Here is a 19,827-nt window from a genome sequence, read left to right on the forward strand (position 1 = left end):
CTCCTCCTTATCTCTCTGAACTCCTTCAGCCCTACACTCCATCCCGAACTCTCCGATCCTCTTCTACCTCATTACTTTCCAATCCTTCTGCCCGCATGTCCACTATGGGGTTCAGAGCCTTCAGCTATTGTGCACCTCACCTTTGGAATTCCCTCCCTCTATTCATCCGTACGACTGAGTCCCTATCCTCCTTTAAAACTTCGCTCAAAACCCAGTTATTTAGAAAGGCCTACCCCACATAGCTCCACCTTCCACCGCCTCCAGATTGAACTGTTTTCTTTTATTCTTTTTAAAAATCTTTTTTCTATTCTATTTTTTCATTGTGTCTAGTTTTGATTTTTTATTGTCTCCCTAAATTGTATTCGAATTGTTTTAATCTGTAAGGTGTCCTTGAGTGCTATGAAAGGCGCCCACAAATAAAATGTATTATTATTATTATTATTCCGGGTCACATTTCTTGACACAGGCTTTCCCACGGGATCGGGCTAGCTTCAAATAAATTGTATCAGACTGAAATGCTTGTATTTTAATATATTACTCATTTTATATTCTACCAATGATACAACTGTACAAGATGATGTCTATGTACAGATTTGTATCTTTATCAACTCTTTATGATCTTTTTGTATCTTTATGATTCTGTGGCCGTGATGGAATGCACTGGAACAAAAAATGGTTTTAATAGTTTAATATCTGCACAAACGTACAGTCAAGCTATCATCAATACAGTTCTACTAACATCCGTGCTATGCATTAGCCATACAAATATCTCTAGCGGCTATAGAAAGTTGGTTTACAAAAGGTCGATGATGGTTGGTTGGTTGGTTGGTGGGCTGGCTCCTCCTGAGATGATGTCATGCCTCTGTGAGCGTTTCATTGGTGGAGTCTGTAGGGGTGGGCGTGGCTTGACACGTGCAGGAGCTTCATCAGTAGATCTTGGCTAGTTGAAGCCGTTCCGTCGCCGTCTCCGTCCACACACGACTGATCCACACTGCAGCCCTCTGATTCACACACACACACATTCTGTATTATGAATTTTTAAAGCCAGACAAGTAGTTTGTTGAGGTCAATTTGTAGAGAAAGACTACGCCTGCCCACTATATATTCAAACACGCATATCTATAGACTAAACACGCTATACGCAGTTTTTTGTCGGCAGGTCACTTTTGACCCTGAACAGCACAAGTGTAACAAGATGGGGAAAAAAGTACTTTTTTTATCAATATCCATCAAATATTTAACAACATTATCAATATTTTTTTGAAAAGTTGTTGTTATACCCTCGGTACCCAGACAGTAACATAGTGTCAACCCAGATGTGGACTCCACACGGCCCAGATGTGGGCCGGCACTATATTGCCGTCTGAGTATGCAAAGTCAGTGTGTTTTTGTCCAGTGCAATAACATCATCTTCAGGAAAAAGAAAATCCCCATGAGGGTGAAAATATGAAACGGGTAAAACTAACCTGCGTCACAGCAGACCCCTGGAGCAGCGCAGCGCCCTTCATAACCGCACGCTCTCCCAGACGCATCGCACGGAGTCGGCAGAAAATCCTCCTCCAGACAGCGAAGTGTTTCCGGCGAGCCAACCAGGCAGCCGATCCCTTCCCCACAGCAGATACTGGGCCCGACACACCGGCCGCGGTCACCAGGACCACACGACATGCACTAGAGGACCAGCAGGAGAAACCTCAGCAACGACTTCAGAACCCAGACAGCAACAAAGGACAAGTGTGTTCTGCTAGTTTCAGCCTGACGCGGTTTTCATTTTCACGTTGTTTAAATAGCAAATGCATGTGTGCCCATCTGTTGCCCATGAGCTGCTGTTCTGAGAGCGAGTGTGTGTTCAGGCGCATTGATGGAGCATTGCAGTTTTGAGGAACTGATATAGACTGAGCCGTTGACCGACTGAACCCTGCTCTAAAGTCAAGGGAGCAAATTTATTAATTTGCTATTTAAGGGGTGTGTTAGTAATATGAGCCTATTGGCGGGTCCACATCACACACAGTTTGCTTATTACACACACAGGGATGCGCAGCTGCACACACATGACAAATATTCAAAATAAAATGATTACAATGTAAAAGATTAATATTGTGTACATAAAGATACGCCATGCGAGAGCAACTGGCTTTTAAAGGGGATAGGAGATGAGACTCTGATTGGTTTATTGCACGTTACACCCAGAACACACCCAATACTCATTAAGAGAATAGAGACAAAACACACACATTACTCATTAAGTGAATAGGAACGACTCTTTTAGACCATGCACCGGGAGCGCCGACAATTTTCCCTGTCGTAAAGCTAGCAAAAGTGGATTCGGACTATGCGCTTAGATCGTTAAAATAGGGCTCAAAGTGTCGGCCCAGATCCGGCCCACATCTGGTACACGGATTACCTTAAAGGTGCAGTCTGTAAGAATGACAACTAGTGTTTGAAATAGGTACTGCAGCACAAATTCAAAATATCGGAGATCGTCGTTTCTCCCACCTCCGCAGACTCGACGCTCACACGGGTCGCCAGTTTGACCCATGCAACAGGAGCGAGCGCAATGGGCAATGAAAATTGGCAACGTACAGTATCACAGACCAGAACAAAAACAAACATTCCAGCCTGAAACGCACAATTCAAAGTAAAATAACTGGCTATACAAGTGTTTTTCAGAGAAACGAGTATGTGTACTTAGCATGTTTCCTTAAAATATGCAAACATATTATGGTATTTTTATGCTTTAGTAGAGTGAAAAGGTTGCATAGAGCACCTTTAAGGAAGGGAAGGAACGCACCTGTCGAGACGGCCAGTCCTGTACGGCTCGTTTGCCTCCGATGGGGCAGTTAGAGATGTAACAGGCCGAGCACATGGACATCAGACACAGCAGACACACCAGCGACAGCAGAGCTCCAGACATATCTGTGCAAGAAACACAATAATAACACAACACAACACGCAAAAAATGCTTTTCTTACTTAGTATTTTTGTCTTGTTTCCAGTCCAAATATCTAAAAAAAATTAAATCAAGATGCATTTACTAGATGAGTAAAATGACATAAGATATTAAGTCTTGTTTTCTGGGGAAATGAATCAAAATTAAGTGAGTTGATGCTTAAAAAAAGCAAAATGATCTGCCAATAGGGTAAGAATCAGGATTATTTTTCTTACCCCATTGGCAGATCATTTTACTCAATTAACTCTCTTTTTTTTATTTCCCCAGAAAACAAGACTTAATATCTTGTGTCATTTTACTCATCTACTAATTGCATCTTCGTTTAAGAAATGTTAGATATTTGGACTGGAAACAAGACAAAAATACTAAGTAAGAAAAGCATTTTTTTGCAGTGCACACACTTAATAAAGTCGCAGTACTTACTTTAGCGAGGCTGAAGTGGAGCTATAGTGAAGAGATTCAGCTTCTGAGCAACAGTGTTCATTTGTACGGTGTGAGGAGACTCTTTATACCTCTTTGCTCTCTTTGCTGCGTGATATTATCACATTATTACCTGTTAGCTACAATCAAGGAGCCGTAACTATCTAAATGTTAATGATGTGGCCTGATTAGGTCACTGGACTGGTCACTACGGTGTCGCAGGGATGTGCGTCATTAGCGGTCCGTGATCAGGCATATGGTGTGACACACGGGATGATTGGCAGCTGTGGATTAAAACAAGAACATTTAGTTTAGAGCTTTCTGAAACGTCACTCTTAAAAAATAAAGTTTCCAAACGGAGGCTTTCACAACGACGCAAATTTGTTGTTTTGTTAGGCACTCACACTGCAAAAATTATTTTCTTACTTGGTATTCTTGTCTTGTTTCCAGTCCAGATGTTTTAAAAATTCTTAAATCAAGATGCATTTACTAGATGAGTAAAATGACATATGATATTATGTCTTGTTTTCTGGAGATATTAATCAAAATGAAGTGATTTGTTGCTTGAAAGAGCAAAATGATCTGCCAATGGGGTACGAAAAATAATATAATATATAATATAATTTTGCTTCTTTAAAGCAAAAACTAACTTAATTTTTGCATCTTTGCATAAATGCATCTTGATTTAAGAAATGTTTGATATTTGGACTGGAAACAAGACAAAAATACTAAGTAAGAAAAGCATTTTTACAAAAGTTTTAGTATCATTTGTTTTTCAGACCTTCCTCTTTAAACACAATAAGTATCAGCTATTTGAAAAGTTAACTTCATTTGTTTTTGACAATTGAAAATGGGTAAAATTCAACTATTTGAAAATAAAGTCGCATTGGGATCCCAATATCTATATAGGGCCTTTAAAATGAAGATATAAAAAGAAAAGTATGATTAAGAATGAGAATCTAAAATCATATTAAGATATCTTTAATACTTTTTGAGAGAAAGATAATATGGCCTCAGACTCTCTATTCTATGCAATTTTGTTGATAGAAAAAAACATGAGATACATTTCTGGTTTCAACATTATTTGTCCTTTAGATATTCCTCTTTAAAAGAAAAAATCTATCATCTGTGGGCAACAGTGACACACATTGTTTTTGACAACTGAAAATGTGTACAATTTACACATGGAGCCGCATTAATATCTCCATATCTCTGGGATTAAACCATCTCAGGCCTTTAAAATGAAGAAAGCTAAAGACATGTTAATTTAAAGTGATATTAAGATTGATTTAATTTAAGATATTAAGATATATTTACTTATTCTCTTGAGTTATGCATGCAAACTTGAGGCTTTTCATTTTTACCCCGCTGTAAATTGGCTTCAAATCTCAGGAATAAATGGTATTTTTGACCCCCTTCTACAAAATAGTGGATTACTCAGTAAATATACATCCATGACATTTAATATTTTGCCTTTCTTCTTCATTTATGTATTTCTTGTGCAGATAAAAAATGATCAAAATTAAAATTCTCTGTTTGAGTTATCACGGAATAACCCTATAAACATTTCTCAATTTTGGTCATTGCTAAGTTACATTTAGTACAGTCAATGTGAAATATCGCAACATAAGCATAATGTTATTTGCTGTGTTTTTTACATATATTAAACCACTCGTTTTCAAGACATACAATTGGTCAACAGTTGTTAGGCATCTTTAATAATTGCTGGGACGCTGTAGAACCACATAGGATTTTAAAGTGCGCTTTTACAGTTTTATTCATCTCATTACTCATCATGAAAATAGTGAAGGCATGTCATTAAAATACCAGCCAATCAACAACAGTGTTTTAGGATCCTCGTTCCGAACAACCGTGACATCGAAGTGTCTGATGATTGTGGCGTTCAAGAAGAGTTTAGTGGCACAGAAGCACGTGACCACCGTATTTAGTTTTAAAGGGGGGTTGATGATTATTTCACTTTTCTAACTTTAGTTAGTGTGTAATGTTGCTGTTTAAGCATAAACAACATCTGCAAAGTTACAGCGCTCAAAGTTCAAAGCAAAGAGAGATTTTCTTTTACAGAAATTGCTTTTTAAGAACTACAACAAATGGCTGATAGGAACTACAACGAGCTTCTTCATGGGTTAGTGACGTCACTAACCCCAAAATTTACATAAACCCCGCCCCTGGGAATGCGATTTATAGTTTATCATGACAGAATTGTCATGATTCTGCCCTCGTGCCCTTGATCTTCTTTAGTCTTGAGGCAGGATCATGACAGACCCGTGTTTTGTGTGCAAGCGCATGGCCTTGTGTTTGGGCCATGTGGTTGCGTTGTCTCGTCACCTAGCCCCGCCCCCTTGTTACCCTTGTTTAGTCATCATTAATTAATCTGTGTCACTTGTAATGCTATCATTAGTCTCTCTATTTAATCCCCTTGTGTTTGCTGTCTTGTACCGGTTCATTGTGATTCTCAGTGTGTGTATCCTGTGATACAATACCTGTGTGTAGACCTTCCCGTGAGTACCTTGTGAAGAACTCTGTCTTGTAAAATCCAGATCTTGTTGCTGTTGTTAGTTATTTGTTTAGTTATCTGTCAAGTCTTAGTCTAGTGTTGTTAGTTTTTGTTTTTGCCTTGTTTTGCCCCATCGTGGGTTTTGTTTTGCCTGTTTTGTCTGAATAAAACCGTGTTAATTGCATACTGTCTGCGATTGGGTTCATCTCTCCACAAACCATAACAAGAATATGCTAATCAGTTACTAGAAGATAGTTAACTCTCGACTGGGTAAAACCAGTTCATTCTTTTATGTCCTGTTGCTTCTACATGTCGTCTCGAGTCTCTCCATCTTTGACCGACTCCGGTTTGAACATAAAAGGCTAAAAGTTTTTGAAATGTTCAGTGTGTGTGTGTGTGTGTGTGTGAGGTAATCGCTAACACACACGCACGCACGCACACGCACACGCACACACACACACACACACACACACACTCACGCAAGCTCTTGAAGCTCCGCCCTCTGTGCCGGAAACAGCAGCTCATTTGCATTTAAAGGGACACACACACGTTTTGGCTCACCCTGAAAAAGGACAATTTTAACATGCTATAAATAATCATTTTTTGGGGTATTTAGAGCTAAAACTTTACATACACACTCTGGGGACATCAGAGACGTATTTCACATCTTGTGAAAAGGGCATTATACAACCTCTTTGAGTTCTGCAAATGACAATAAATAGGAGATTATGAGAGAATGTTCTTGAATACATGACATGTTCTCCAGTGTTCATAAGCTTGAATCAAGGGAATAATGAGTGCTGAAGTGATTAATCCGTAGAGTCACGGGATAATGACAGAATTGTCACATTTAACACGTCCCGTCTGCTTTTCAATCATCTATCTCTGATTAGCCTTTAATAGGTCACATATCCCATGGATTTAATCAAATTATAGAATTATTACCTCGGGTCAACATAGGCAGCCGTTGATGGAAAGTTATGTGCTGCTTTTACCAGTTACTTAAATCAGTTGAATAATTAGTAGTTGGTTCATTTGAAAAGAGCAACTATCAGCTGAACACATTTTGGGTGATATCGTCATGAGTCAACGGGAACTTACTGGTGTGTCTTTATATTAAAGTCCCCCTGTGGTCAAGCTTCAAAATCCAGCTTTAAATGTTGTTTATGTGTCTATGTGGTGTTTAATATGCTTTAAGACAAACCATGTGTAAATTCATAAGTCGACAGCATTGCTGAGTATTTTCTCCTTAAAACTGCAGTGAACCAAAGACAGTCTCAAAAACACACTTTGAAATCGCTGGTGTTTCTGACGTCACAAACTACCTTGTAACCAATCAGATCAACGTGTGATCGTCAACGAGTGGATCTCTGAGTGAGTGAGTGAGTGGAGGCGGGGCTCATTTGCATATTCATAGGACCGCGCATACTAAATGAGGCAAGGGTTTCGAGTTACATTCAAGATATTTTCAAGGAAAAAAGTTTAAATATGTAATTTTGGTAATCAAAGGTGAGTTTTAAGGGATAAAATTATTGTCTAGGGGGACTTTAATACACCAGACACTTTTTGCTAATGCTATTTTGTATTAATGTGTTTCATGTAGACAGAGTAACAAGCTTCTGTTTCTACACAAACACATCAGTGATTTTTATGTTGCGATAAATGTCATGTGACTGATCACTCCGGACCTGCATGAAAATGACATCATGTCAACACTGATTAGACACATGGTGTAATTACAGTATACCAGCAGTGGCTAATGGGGCCATTATAACTATTCACAGTCTGACCTTTAGGGTCCATCATATCAGACATAACCAGTAGTGTGAGTTTGGGGCTTTGGGACTGTTTGTATTATTGGGACACTAGTAATCACTAGGGGTGTAAGACGATTCGATACATATCACGATACTGAACTCACGATACGATATTATTGTGATACTCCAAGAGATCTGGTAAAAGGTTCTCACAAAAAATGCACTGTTGATTAAAATGCTAAATTTGATATTACATTGTGAGTGTAAATGAATAGTCTTGGACATGGTGCTGGAACCCAAAGCACAGGACAATAGAGACACCAGAATAACAATATTCATGATTCTGAAGCTGAAAATACACAATTATTTTAGACGAATATGCTTGCTCTCTTTCACTGACTAGATATATTTAAAATAATGTAGGCCACTTTTTATTAAGACATTTGGCTTTATTAGGAGACATAAATATTCCCACATTGCATTATTATAGGCTAGGCCTACATTATATTCAACATTATATATAGTAGTTTAATTAGTACTGACACTAAAACTCTGAAAACTTGAATTTTTTCTCAGTTATTTTATTTTGGGTGAACTATACCCAATACTTTTTTAGTATTGCGATATATTGAACGTCAATTTATTTTAATGTTTCTTATCTCATAATTCACAATCATACATTGTTTATAACTATTCACAGTCTGACCTTTAGGATCCATCATATCAGCTTCTGACACAACCAGTAGTGTGAGTTTGGGGCTTTGATATCTGATTGTATTTTGGGACACTAGTAATCCCGTATTGAACGTCAATTTATTTTATGTTTCTTAACTCATAATTCACAATCATATTTACTTTGGCTAGTTGTTTTCTTTATTGCACATTCATTCATTCATGCATTAGTAGTGTGTCGGTCTCCACCCTTCTTATATCTCTATGATCTGCTTCAGGTTTCAGCTCCACCTGCCCGGTGAGCGCGAGGCTGCGTCTCAACACCTCTCGAGTGCCCTACCCAGTGCGCAGCGTCAGTGGCGTGTGTCATCGGCACGTGACGCAGGCCCGTGTTGCCTAGGCAGTGGCCGAGCGGGGTTTGAGACGCGACCCGTGAGGTGAGAGTGAGAGATTCAACATGGCGGCGGAGTTTCGCTCTCTGGCGATGAAATACCATCAACAGTCACGAATGATATCGTAATATCGCATTAAAACAGCCTCAGATCGATTTCCAATCATTTCGTTTTACATTTTCAATATCCTTTGAAGGACATTATATGACATTTCGTGTCAACGTGTGTCGATGGTTGTAACGTAACGTATATTAACGCGGTACATTCTCTAATTAATGTCGTTTTATCTATCATCGGGTTAGTCTGAAGGATCTGAGGTGAAAATGTGCTTCAGGTAAATGTGTTTTCCTCTCGTTTTGCTTTGTTTTTGTACTATTCTCCAGTGTTGTCGTCGTATGATCTCTGACAGTCAGCTGATACACGGTCATTATGCAGATTTAAAGCAAACGCGTCTGAATTTATTCATCATATCATGCAAAACATTACATTTAAAATAATTACACTGTAATACCAAATTTGATTTAATCCTAATGCTATATCACAATGGTTGTTTTCGAATCCAAAAACAAATTTAGTCAGTCATTATTTTATTTTCAATAAGCACAAATGAGATCATGCTCACGGTCTGATCTGTGTAAATAATGTAAAGCACTGATATGTTTTTGTTAGGGATTATTTTGTATGCTTTACCCTGTTGTTTGTGTTCTTTTGTTGTTGTTGTTGTTGTTGATGATGCGCTTTAATCTGACCTCAATATCACTGAAAAACACTGCACTCATATTCTCACAGAGAATAAACCTATGGAAGCTTGTTTCTGCTACGAAATAAAATATTAAAAAGGTAATTGCAACTTTTTATCTCACTTTTTTCTCGCAATTGCCAGTTTATATTGTGCAATCTTGAGAAAAATAGTAAAAATTGTGAGATATAAACTCGCAATTGGGAGAAAGAAGTCAGAATTGTGAGACGATGATAATAATAATATAATATAACCCAGATAATAATATAACCCAGCCTCAATAACCTTTTATTTTTTTATTCTGTTACATTAGTGGCGTGTCACGTGGTTAGTTAAGCAAATGCATCAGTCACATCACATACCTCGTGTTGTAGTATTGTAACAGAATTCATTTATATTATAATTCTACTGCATGTCTAATCCGACACCGTTTTACTAACCCGAGATGGCTCTCATATTGTGTAGCAGTTATGATAGAGTGTGATGTAGTGACTGAGGGAAACAGGATAGTGTAGTGTACCCCAGTGTCTTATTTACATATTGCAGTGAAGCCTGTGTTTAGCTGTGCATTTGTTTGAGTTGCTGGAGGACATGTGCTGGATTCCTGACGTGTGTAGAGTTACTGACATGTGTAGAGCTACTGAAGTGCGTAGAGTTACTGAGAGCTCCAGCGGCTGTTCACACGATGTTGCGAGAAAGAGTTGTTCAGCTGTTCCTAGTCTGAAAGAAATTGTGCACTATCCAGGAATAAAGTATTAGGGCTGCACGATTAATAGAATAAAACTGAGATAGTGATTATCACTTAGTGCAATTATAAAATGGAGAAGACTGTGATTTAATTAAATAAATATATGCACGTATTTCAGGGTGAAGCGCGGCACTGTGTTCATTTACACACGAGTAGCTCATGGTCTCTTGCGCTGCTTTGAGTCACTTTAAGCTAAATGTTTTATTTTTTATTAAATACTCTTTAATTTTTACAATGAAATATTACAATAGTAAAAAAGTAAAATAATTCAACCTAATCTTTTCCTGTTTGTACACAATAAGCAGTAATCATGAACTTCAAAGTCTGATGTAATCTTTCAAGGCAAACCTGATTCTATGTGATACGCACTGGAAGTTTGATGTTTTATCTGTAGTTCATGTAAAACATGCACGAAGGTTTCCGATGTAAAATTAGTGCCTTGGTCTGTCTGTAGCACTCACTGGAACCTAATGTCTGCAGCACTCGCTGGAACCTAATGTCTGCAGCACTCGCTGGAACCTAATGTCTGCAGCACTCGCTGGAACCTAATGTCTGTAGCACTCGATGGAACCTAATGTCTGTAGCACTCGCTGGAACCTAATGTCTGTAGCACTCGCGGTAACCTAATGTCTGTAGCACTCGCTGGAACCTAATGTCTGTAGCACTCGCTGGAACCTAATGTCTGTAGCACTCGCTGGAACCTAATGTCTGTAGCACTCGATGGAACCTAATGTCTGTAGCACTCGCGGTAACCTAATGTCTGTAGCACTCGCTGGAACCTAATGTCTGTAGCACTCACTGGAACCTAATGTTTGTAGCACTCGCGGGAACCTAATGTCTGTAGCACTCGCTGGAACCTAATGTCTGTAGCACTCGCGGGAACCTAATGTCTGTAGCACTCGCGGTAACCTAATGTCTGTAGCACTCGCGGGAACCTAATGTCTGCAGCACTCGCGGGAACCTAATGTCTGTAGCACTCGCGGGAACCTAATGTCTGTAGCACTCGCGGTAACCTAATGTCTGTAGCACTCGCGGTAACCTAATGTCTGTAGCACTCGCGGGAACCTAATGTCTGTAGCACTCACGGTAACCTAATGTCTGTAGCACTCGCGGTAACCTAATGTCTGTAGCACTCGCTGGAACCTAATGTCTGCAGCACTCGCGGTAAACTAATGTCTGTAGCACTCGCGGTAAACTAATGTCTGTAGCACTCGCTGGAACCTAATGTCTGTAGCACTCGATGGAACCTAATGTCTGTAGCACTCGCGGGAACCTAATGTCTGCAGCACTCGCGGGAACCTAATGTCTGTAGCACTCGCGGGAACCTAATGTCTGTAGCACTCGCGGGAACCTAATGTCTGTAGCACTCGCGGTAACCTAATGTCTGTAGCACTCGCGGGAACCTAATGTCTGTAGCACTCACGGTAACCTAATGTCTGTAGCACTCGCGGTAACCTAATGTCTGTAGCACTCGCTGGAACCTAATGTCTGCAGCACTCGCGGTAAACTAATGTCTGTAGCACTCGCGGTAAACTAATGTCTGTAGCACTCGCTGGAACCTAATGTCTGTAGCACTCGATGGAACCTAATGTCTGTAGCACTCGCGGGAACCTAATGTCTGTAGCACTCGATGGAACCTAATGTCTGTAGCACTCGCGGTAACCTAATGTCTGTAGCACTCGCGGTAACCTAATGTCTGTAGCACTCGATGGAACCTAATGTCTGTAGCACTCGCGGGAACCTAATGTCTGTAGCACTCGCTGGAACCTAATGTCTGTAGCACTCGTGGTAACCTAATGTCTGTAGCACTCGCGGTAACCTAATGTCTGTAGCACTCGATGGAACCTAATGTCTGTAGCACTCGATGGAACCTAATGTCTGTAGCACTCGATGGAACCTAATGTCTGTAGCACTCGCGGTAACCTAATGTCTGTAGCACTCGCGGTAACCTAATGTCTGTAGCACTCGCGGTAACCTAATGTCTGTAGCACTCGATGGAACCTAATGTCTGTAGCACTCGCGGGAACCTAATGTCTGTAGCACTCGATGGAACCTAATATCTGTAGCACTCGATGGAACCTAATGTCTGTAGCACTCGCGGTAACCTAATGTCTGTAGCACTCGCGGTAACCTAATGTCTGTAGCACTCGATGGAACCTAATGTCTGTAGCACTCGCGGGAACCTAATGTCTGTAGCACTCGATGGAACCTAATGTCTGTAGCACTCGATGGAACCTAATGTCTGTAGCACTCGCGGGAACCTAATGTTTGTAGCACCTGCTGGAACCTAATGTCTGTAGCACTCGCGGGAACCTAATGTCTGTAGCACTCGCTGGAACTTAATGTCTGTAGCACTCGCGGGAACCTAATGTCTGTAGCACTCGATGGAACCTAATGTCTGTAGCACTCGCGGGAACTTAATGTCTGTAGCACTCGCTGGAACCTAATGTCTGTAGCACTCGCGGGAACCTAATGTCTGTAGCACTCGTGGGAACCTAATGTCTGTAGCACTCGCGGGAACCTAATGTCTGTAGCACTCGCTGGAACCTAATGTCTGTAGCACTCGCGGGAACCTAATGTCTGTAGCACTCGCGGTAACCTAATGTCTGTAGCACTCGCGGGAAACTAATGTCTGTAGCACTCGCGGGAACCTAATGTCTGTAGCACTCGCGGGAACCTAATGTCTGTAGCACTCGCTGGAACCTAATGTCTGTAGCACTCGCTGGAACCTAATGTCTGTAGCACTCGCTGGAACCTAATGTCTGTAGCACTCGCGGGAACCTAATGTCTGTAGCACTCGCGGTAACCTAATGTCTGTAGCACTCGCTGGAACCTAATGTCTGTAGCACTCGCTGGAACCTAATGTCTGTAGCACTCGCGGTAACCTAATGTCTGTAGCACTCGCGGGAACCTAATGTCTGTAGCACTCGCTGGAACCTAATGTCTGTAGCACTCGCGGGAACCTAATGTCTGTAGCACTCGCGGTAACCTAATGTCTGTAGCACTCGCTGGAACCTAATGTCTGTAGCACTCGCGGGAACCTAATGTCTGTAGCACTCGCTGGAACCTAATGTCTGTAGCACTCGCGGGAAACTAATGTCTGTAGCACTCGCGGGAACCTAATGTCTGTAGCACTCGATGGAACCTAATGTCTGTAGCACTCGCGGGAACCTAATGTCTGTCTTTAGCACTCGCGGGAACCTAATGTCTGTAGCACTCGCTGGAACCTAATGTCTGTAGCACTCGCTGGAACCTAATGTCTGTAGCACTCGCGGGAACCTAATGTCTGTAGCACTCGCTGGAACCTAATGTCTGTAGCACTCGCTGGAACTTAATGTCTGTAGCACTCGCGGGAACCTAATGTCTGTAACACTCGCGGGAACCTAATGTCTGTAGCACTCGCTGGAACCTAATGTCTGTAGCACTCGCGGGAACCTAATGTCTGTAGCACTCGCTGGAACCTAATGTCTGTAGCACTTGCGGGAACCTAACGTCTGTAGCACTCGCGTTAACCTAATGTCTGTAGCACTCGCTGGAACCTAATGTCTGTAGCACTCGCGGTAACCTAATGTCTGTAGCACTCGCGGGAACCTAATGTCTGTAGCACTCGCGGGAACCTAATGTCTGTAGCACTCGCGGTAACCTAATGTCTGTAGCACTCGCTGGAACCTAATGTCTGTAGCACTCGCGGTAACCTAATGTCTGTAGCACTCGCGGGAACCTAATGTCTGTAGCACTCGCTGGAACCTAATGTCTGTAGCACTCGCGGTAACCTAATGTCTGTAGCACTCGCGGTAACCTAATGTCTGTAGCACTCGCGGGAACCTAATGTCTGTAGCACTCGCGGGAACCTAATGTCTGTAGCACTCGCGGTAACCTAATGTCTGTAGCACTCGCGGTAACCTAATGTCTGTAGCACTCGCGGGAACCTAATGTCTGTAGCACTCGCGGTAACCTAATGTCTGTAGCACTCGCGGTAACCTAATGTCTGTAGCACTCGCGGTAACCTAATGTCTGTAGCACTCGCGGTAACCTAATGTCTGTAGCACTCGCGGGAACCTAATGTCTGTAGCACTCGCGGGAACCTAATGTCTGTAGCACTCGCGGGAACCTAATGTCTGTAGCACTCGCGGGAACCTAATGTCTGCAGCACTCGCGGGAACCTAATGTCTGTAGCACTCGCGGGAACCTAATGTCTGCAGCACTCGCGGGAACCTAATGTCTGTAGCACTCGCGGGAACCTAATGTCTGTAGCACTCGCGGTAACCTAATGTCTGCAGCACTCGCGGGAACCTAATGTCTGTAGCACTCGCGGGAACCTAATGTCTGTAGCACTCGCGGTAACCTAATGTCTGTAGCACTCGCGGTAACCTAATGTCTGTAGCACTCGCGGGAACCTAATGTCTGCAGCACTCGCGGTAAACTAATGTCTGTAGCACTCGCGGTAAACTAATGTCTGTAGCACTCGCGGTAACCTAATGTCTGTAGCACTCGCGGTAACCTAATGTCTGTAGCACTCGCGGTAACCTAATGTCTGTAGCACTCGCGGTAACCTAATGTCTGTAGCACTCGCGGGAACCTAATGTCTGTAGCACTCGCGGTAACCTAATGTCTGTAGCACTCGCGGTAACCTAATGTCTGTAGCACTCGCTGGAACCTAATGTCTGTAGCACTCGCGGTAACCTAATGTCTGTAGCACTCGCGGTAACCTAATGTCTGTAGCACTCGCAGTAACCTCAAGCTATAAAGAGTTTAACCACCATCTGACTTTTCAGGGTACGCAGGGCAACCTAGTAGTGGCACACATGAATGTTAATACTTACTGATGTTTGCCTGCATGCATACTATTTATTGATCAAATCTAGTAATTTAAAGGTAAATAAAGTAAAAAAATTAAAAAATAATCTCCAAAAAAATTGCATTAAAAGATAGAAAAATATAATCAAAATGAAATAAAATAAGCTTTCTGGACAAAAAAAAAGAAGGTATAATTTTAAGGCTTCGGGTCATTTTGACCCACGAGGGAAAGATGTGTCACACCTGAGGGTTAATACTTACTGATGTTTGCTTGCATGCTTATTATTTATTGATCAAATCTAGAAATTTAAAGGTAAATAAAGTTAAAAAAAATCTCCACATTTTTTAAAACTAAAAAAATATTGTTAAAATGAAATAAAATAAGCTTTCTGGACAAAAAAAAAAAAAGAGGATAATTTTAGGGCTTCGGGTCATTTTGACCCGTGAGGGAAAGATGTATGCTAACATGCATGATACCAAATGAAGCTCTTGTTGATTTCTTCTGTGTAGGTGATTGAGATTAGCGACGTACCTCAGGGCTCCGTCAGCGGCCCGTTCACGTTCATCATGTCCTCGGCCCCGAAACCTCCTGTTTCCTCGGGCCTGGACGATCTCTCCATCTCGTCTCTGCTGTCCGCAGACCTGGAGGAGGAGGAGGGCGAGGCAGTGGACGAGGATCTGGCCGATCTGGAGGTGAACCCGTACGACGGGCTGCCGTTCTCCTCCCGATACTACAGTCTTCTGGAGGAGAGGAAGACGCTGCCCGTGTGGAGTCTGAAGTTCAGTTTGCTGGAGCACATGGAGGAGCACAGTATGATCGTGCTGAGCGCGGATGGAGGCTCGGGGAAGAGCACACAGGTGCTTATCTACATCACACACACCTTATCTACATCACAAACACTGGCTGCTTCACCATCAGGGCTTGAAATTAACACACTCACACTCACTTTGCTGGGGAATTTCGTGTGTAAGTCAAATCTGCGCAGATTTAGATTTAGTCGTCATGATATATTAAATACAGCGTATTGCGCAGAATCTGCTCATATCTGGCTTACTTGAACACACGTCACTACGCTACAAATAACGGCACGCTTGCTCTTTTGTATTGAAGCAATAGCGAAAATTAAAAAGCATTTGTTTAACAAAAAAGACTTTGTTATTTTCCAACATTCCATTTTTTTTTGTTGTTCTTTGTACTGTATACTATTGATCTGTCCACCTATCTGTTCTATCCCAATCTTTTCTATTCTATTCTATATTCTATTCTATATTATTCTGTTCTATGGTTTTATTCAATTGCATTCTGTTCTGTTCTATTCTAGCGTAGTTTTGTTTGATTCTGTTGAATTGTATTCTACTGTTGTGTTCTATTTCATTCTGTTCTCTGACGTGGCTCTTTGTCTCGTGTGTGTGTGTTTGTGTGTGTGTGCAGGTTCCTCATTGGTGTGTGGAGTACGCTCTGTCGCACGAGTTCTCTCAGGGTCTGGTGTGTTGTTCTCAGCCATACGCGGCGGCAGCTTCCAGTCTAGCGCTCAGAGTGGCGGATGAGATGGACCTGAGTCTGGGGTTAGAGGTCGGCTACAGGGTCCCACACGAGGACGGGTGCACCCCCGACACTATCCTGAGGTACACACACACACACACACACACTCCCTAGTCTGAGGTTGGCGTACACCCCGATAAATCAACCGATATTTGGCGTTTTCTGATTGGCCGATGTGTTGGAAGAGGGACTTTTATTTTGACGGGCGGTGCTGAGAACGGCATCGCTCACTCACATTCTCCGTCTTCATTAGTTTACGATCTCTGTCATATCTAATACTTTGTTAGACAGAACTGGTAAACAAAGAAAGTAAATGGTATGCGTAAAAGTAAAGCGTTTGCTTTTATATTTTTTCTAACAGAAAATCCTGCGGTAATCCTAACACCATCCTGCGGTACGAGTCAAAAATGACAGAAATAAGAAAAAAAATATCTCAATGAATGCAATGTACTATTTTTAGTTCGATAATGTTTTTTACTGCGGTACGAGGCTGCGCATCTTGATCCTCTTGTGCTCTTCGCGTCTCGGTCAACAATAACTGAAGGGTTAGATTTTCTTTTCATTGAAATGAATGTACTATATTTTAGTTCGATAATGTTTTTTATTTAATATTTTGTATTTTTAGGGGATTTTATGGTACTGAATTATATTTACGCTGTATTAATAATCCATTCATTCACTTTTTGATCATAGACCTGAAAATTTAATTTCCAACTTCTTTGATCTCTTTTCACAGACGACACTTGGCGGATTATTGCTGAAGTGAGAAGAGTTTTAAAAAGTGAACTTAAAAAAAGTTACAGAATTTTATGTTTATTGTTATGAAAAATTAGTAAAAATATATATTTTCAAAAACATGTTTTACTCTAAAACCTGTGAGAAAATCAAAGCCATAAATCGAAACAAGTTTTGTTTAAAAGTTGAGCTTGATATCTCAAAGAAATTAGTTTTCAGTGTGAAGGACTATAATGCGTTAAGAGCTCGCTCAAGTACTGGGGAGCTAAACCATTCAGTGCTTTGTAAGTAATCAGCAATATTTTAAAATGTATACGATGTTTAATAGGGAGCCAATGCAGTGTTGACAGAACCGGGCTAATATGGTCGTACTTCCTGGTTCTGGTAAGAACTCTAGCGGCTGCGTTTTGGACCAGGTGTAGTTTGTTTATTAAGCGTGCAGGGCAACCACCCAGTAGAGCATTACAATAATCTAGCCTTGATGTCATGAACGCATGAACTAACTGTTCTGCATTTGTCATTAAAGCATATGTTGTAATTTAGATATAATTTTAAGATGGCAAAATGCGGTTTTTACAGATACTAGACACGTGACTTTCAAATGAAAGATTGTGATCAAAGAGCACACACACACTCACACACACACACACGCAGGCACAGACTATACAAACTGATAACAGTCAGATAAGTGTGATTTAAACCATGCTAATGGAATTCAACTAATACCAACATAATTTTCGAGTCTATTTAAAAGTATGTTGTGCCAAAAAAGTTTCATACCATTTTGATAAAGTAAAAAAAAAAAAAGTAAATATTGCCGTTAAAATTGCAGAAGAGCACCAGTAGTAATGCTTGTGCTGTAATCTGCAGGTTCGTGACGGACTCGCTCTTGCTGGAGGAAATGATGTCAGACCCTCTTCTGCGTCAGTACGGGGTGTTGGTGATCGACGAGGCTCAGGAGCGCACTGTTTCCACGGATGTTTTGCTAGGGCTCCTGCGTGATGTGTGCCAGCAGCGCCGCGAGCTACGGGTGCTAGTGCTAACCGATCCCGCCAGCGCGCACACCTTCGCTAGCTTCCTGGGAGAGAGCGTGCCTCACCTCAGCGTTCCCTCGCTAGCCTCCAGCGCAGAGATCCTGTACCGGGACCCGCCCACAGGACGTGACTTAGCAACCGCTTCCTGTCACATGATCCTGGATCTGCACCGCAGGGGGGAGCAAGGAGATGTTCTAGTGTTCCTCCCCAGCGTGCAGGTGTGTGTGTTTATTATTTATTTTTTATTTAACCAGAAAGGTCCCTTTGAGATGCAACACACTGCAAAAATGCTTTTCTTACTCATTATTTTTGTCTTGTTTCCAGTCCAAATATCTATAAATTCTTAAATCAAGATGCATTTACTAGATGAGTAAAATGCCATACGATATTATGACTTCTTTTCTAGGGAAATTAATAAAAATGAAGTGATTTGTTGCTTAAAACAAGCAAAGTTATCTGCCAATGGGGTAATAAAAATAATTGACATATGATTTTGCTTGTTTTAATTTCCCCAGAAAACAAGACATAATATCTTGATCATATCATCTTGATTTAAGAATTTTTAGATATTTGGCCTGGAAACAAGACAAAAATACTAAGTAAGAAAAGCATTTTTGCAGTGGATCTCCTTATGTAAATCACACACTCCTTTTGCAAACAGTGTCCCGCCTCCTTCAGTCCTTCAGCAAACACTCCTCGTTCTGCTGGAGAAACTCGCCTGAAGTTTTAAACGCTTCTGATTTCACTGAGCTGATGTAAAGAATGCATTTGCATTGAATATAGATTTGCTGTTGAAAAGTTAACGTCCTAAAGCTAAATGCACTTTTGCATGCGTTATTCACAAAGTCAGCTGAGCAATTACAATTACAGAGGACGAGATGTTTGCTATCAAATCCTCAAATTTGAGATTGAGTTAACAGGTTAAAGTCCCCCTGTGGTGAAAATCCAGTTTATAATGTTTATATGTCTATATGGTGTTTTTACATGCTTTAAGACAAACCATGTGTAAATTCATAAGTCGACAGCATTGCTGAGTTTTTTCTCCTTAAAACTGCAGTGAACCAAAGACAGTCTCAAAAACACGCTTTGAAATCGCTGGTGTTTCTGACGTCACAAACTACCTTGTAACCAATCAGATCAACGTGTGATCGTCAACGAGTGGATCTCTGAGTGAGTGAGTGAGTGGAGGCGGGGCTCATTTGCATATTCATAGAACCGCGAATACTAAATGAGGCGAGGGTGTCGAGTTACATTCAAGATATTTTAAGGCATGAAGACATTTTTTTTTCAAGGAAAAATTTTGGTGATCAAAGATGAGTTTTAAGGGATAAAATGATTTTAATGTCTTTTGTCTTGTTTTCTGTACAAATACTCTCAAAATATATTTACTTGATTGAATTTATGCTTAAAACAAAAAAAAAATGCTTAAATATGTAATTTTGGTGATCAAAATGAGTTTTAAGGGATGCAATGATTGACTACGGGGGTACTTCAAATATTCAGTTATATATAAATGCATACAGAACAG

General features: G+C 41.1%; 2 protein-coding genes across 2 annotated transcripts in view; one reads left to right on the forward strand and one right to left on the reverse strand.

The window, feature by feature from the left end:
- Positions 1–716: 716 nt before the first annotated feature.
- oxt (oxytocin) lies at positions 717–3,575 on the reverse strand. The gene is made up of 4 exons (XM_077213889.1): positions 3,371–3,575; positions 2,789–2,913; positions 1,467–1,668; positions 717–1,001 (listed from the first exon to the last, which is right to left on the reverse strand). Exons 2-4 carry the CDS (start codon positions 2,909–2,911, stop codon positions 874–876), a joined length of 453 nt encoding a protein of 150 aa, XP_077070004.1. The 5' UTR covers positions 2,912–2,913; positions 3,371–3,575; the 3' UTR covers positions 717–873.
- Positions 3,576–8,743: 5,168 nt separating this feature from the next.
- Positions 8,744–19,827, forward strand: part of dqx1 (DEAQ box RNA-dependent ATPase 1) — a 37,714-nt gene continuing 26,630 nt past the window's right edge. The window contains exons 1-4 of the mRNA XM_077213908.1: positions 8,744–9,037; positions 15,498–15,845; positions 16,420–16,613; positions 18,136–18,517. Coding sequence (XP_077070023.1) covers positions 15,555–15,845; positions 16,420–16,613; positions 18,136–18,517 — 867 coding nt within the window. The 5' untranslated portion in view covers positions 8,744–9,037; positions 15,498–15,554. The remainder of the gene's footprint in view (positions 9,038–15,497; positions 15,846–16,419; positions 16,614–18,135; positions 18,518–19,827) is intronic.

This window comes from Siphateles boraxobius, unplaced genomic scaffold, assembly GCF_051911475.1.
Source record: "Siphateles boraxobius isolate OS27281-9 unplaced genomic scaffold, OSU_SipBor_1 67, whole genome shotgun sequence".
NCBI lineage: Eukaryota > Metazoa > Chordata > Actinopteri > Cypriniformes > Leuciscidae > Siphateles > Siphateles boraxobius.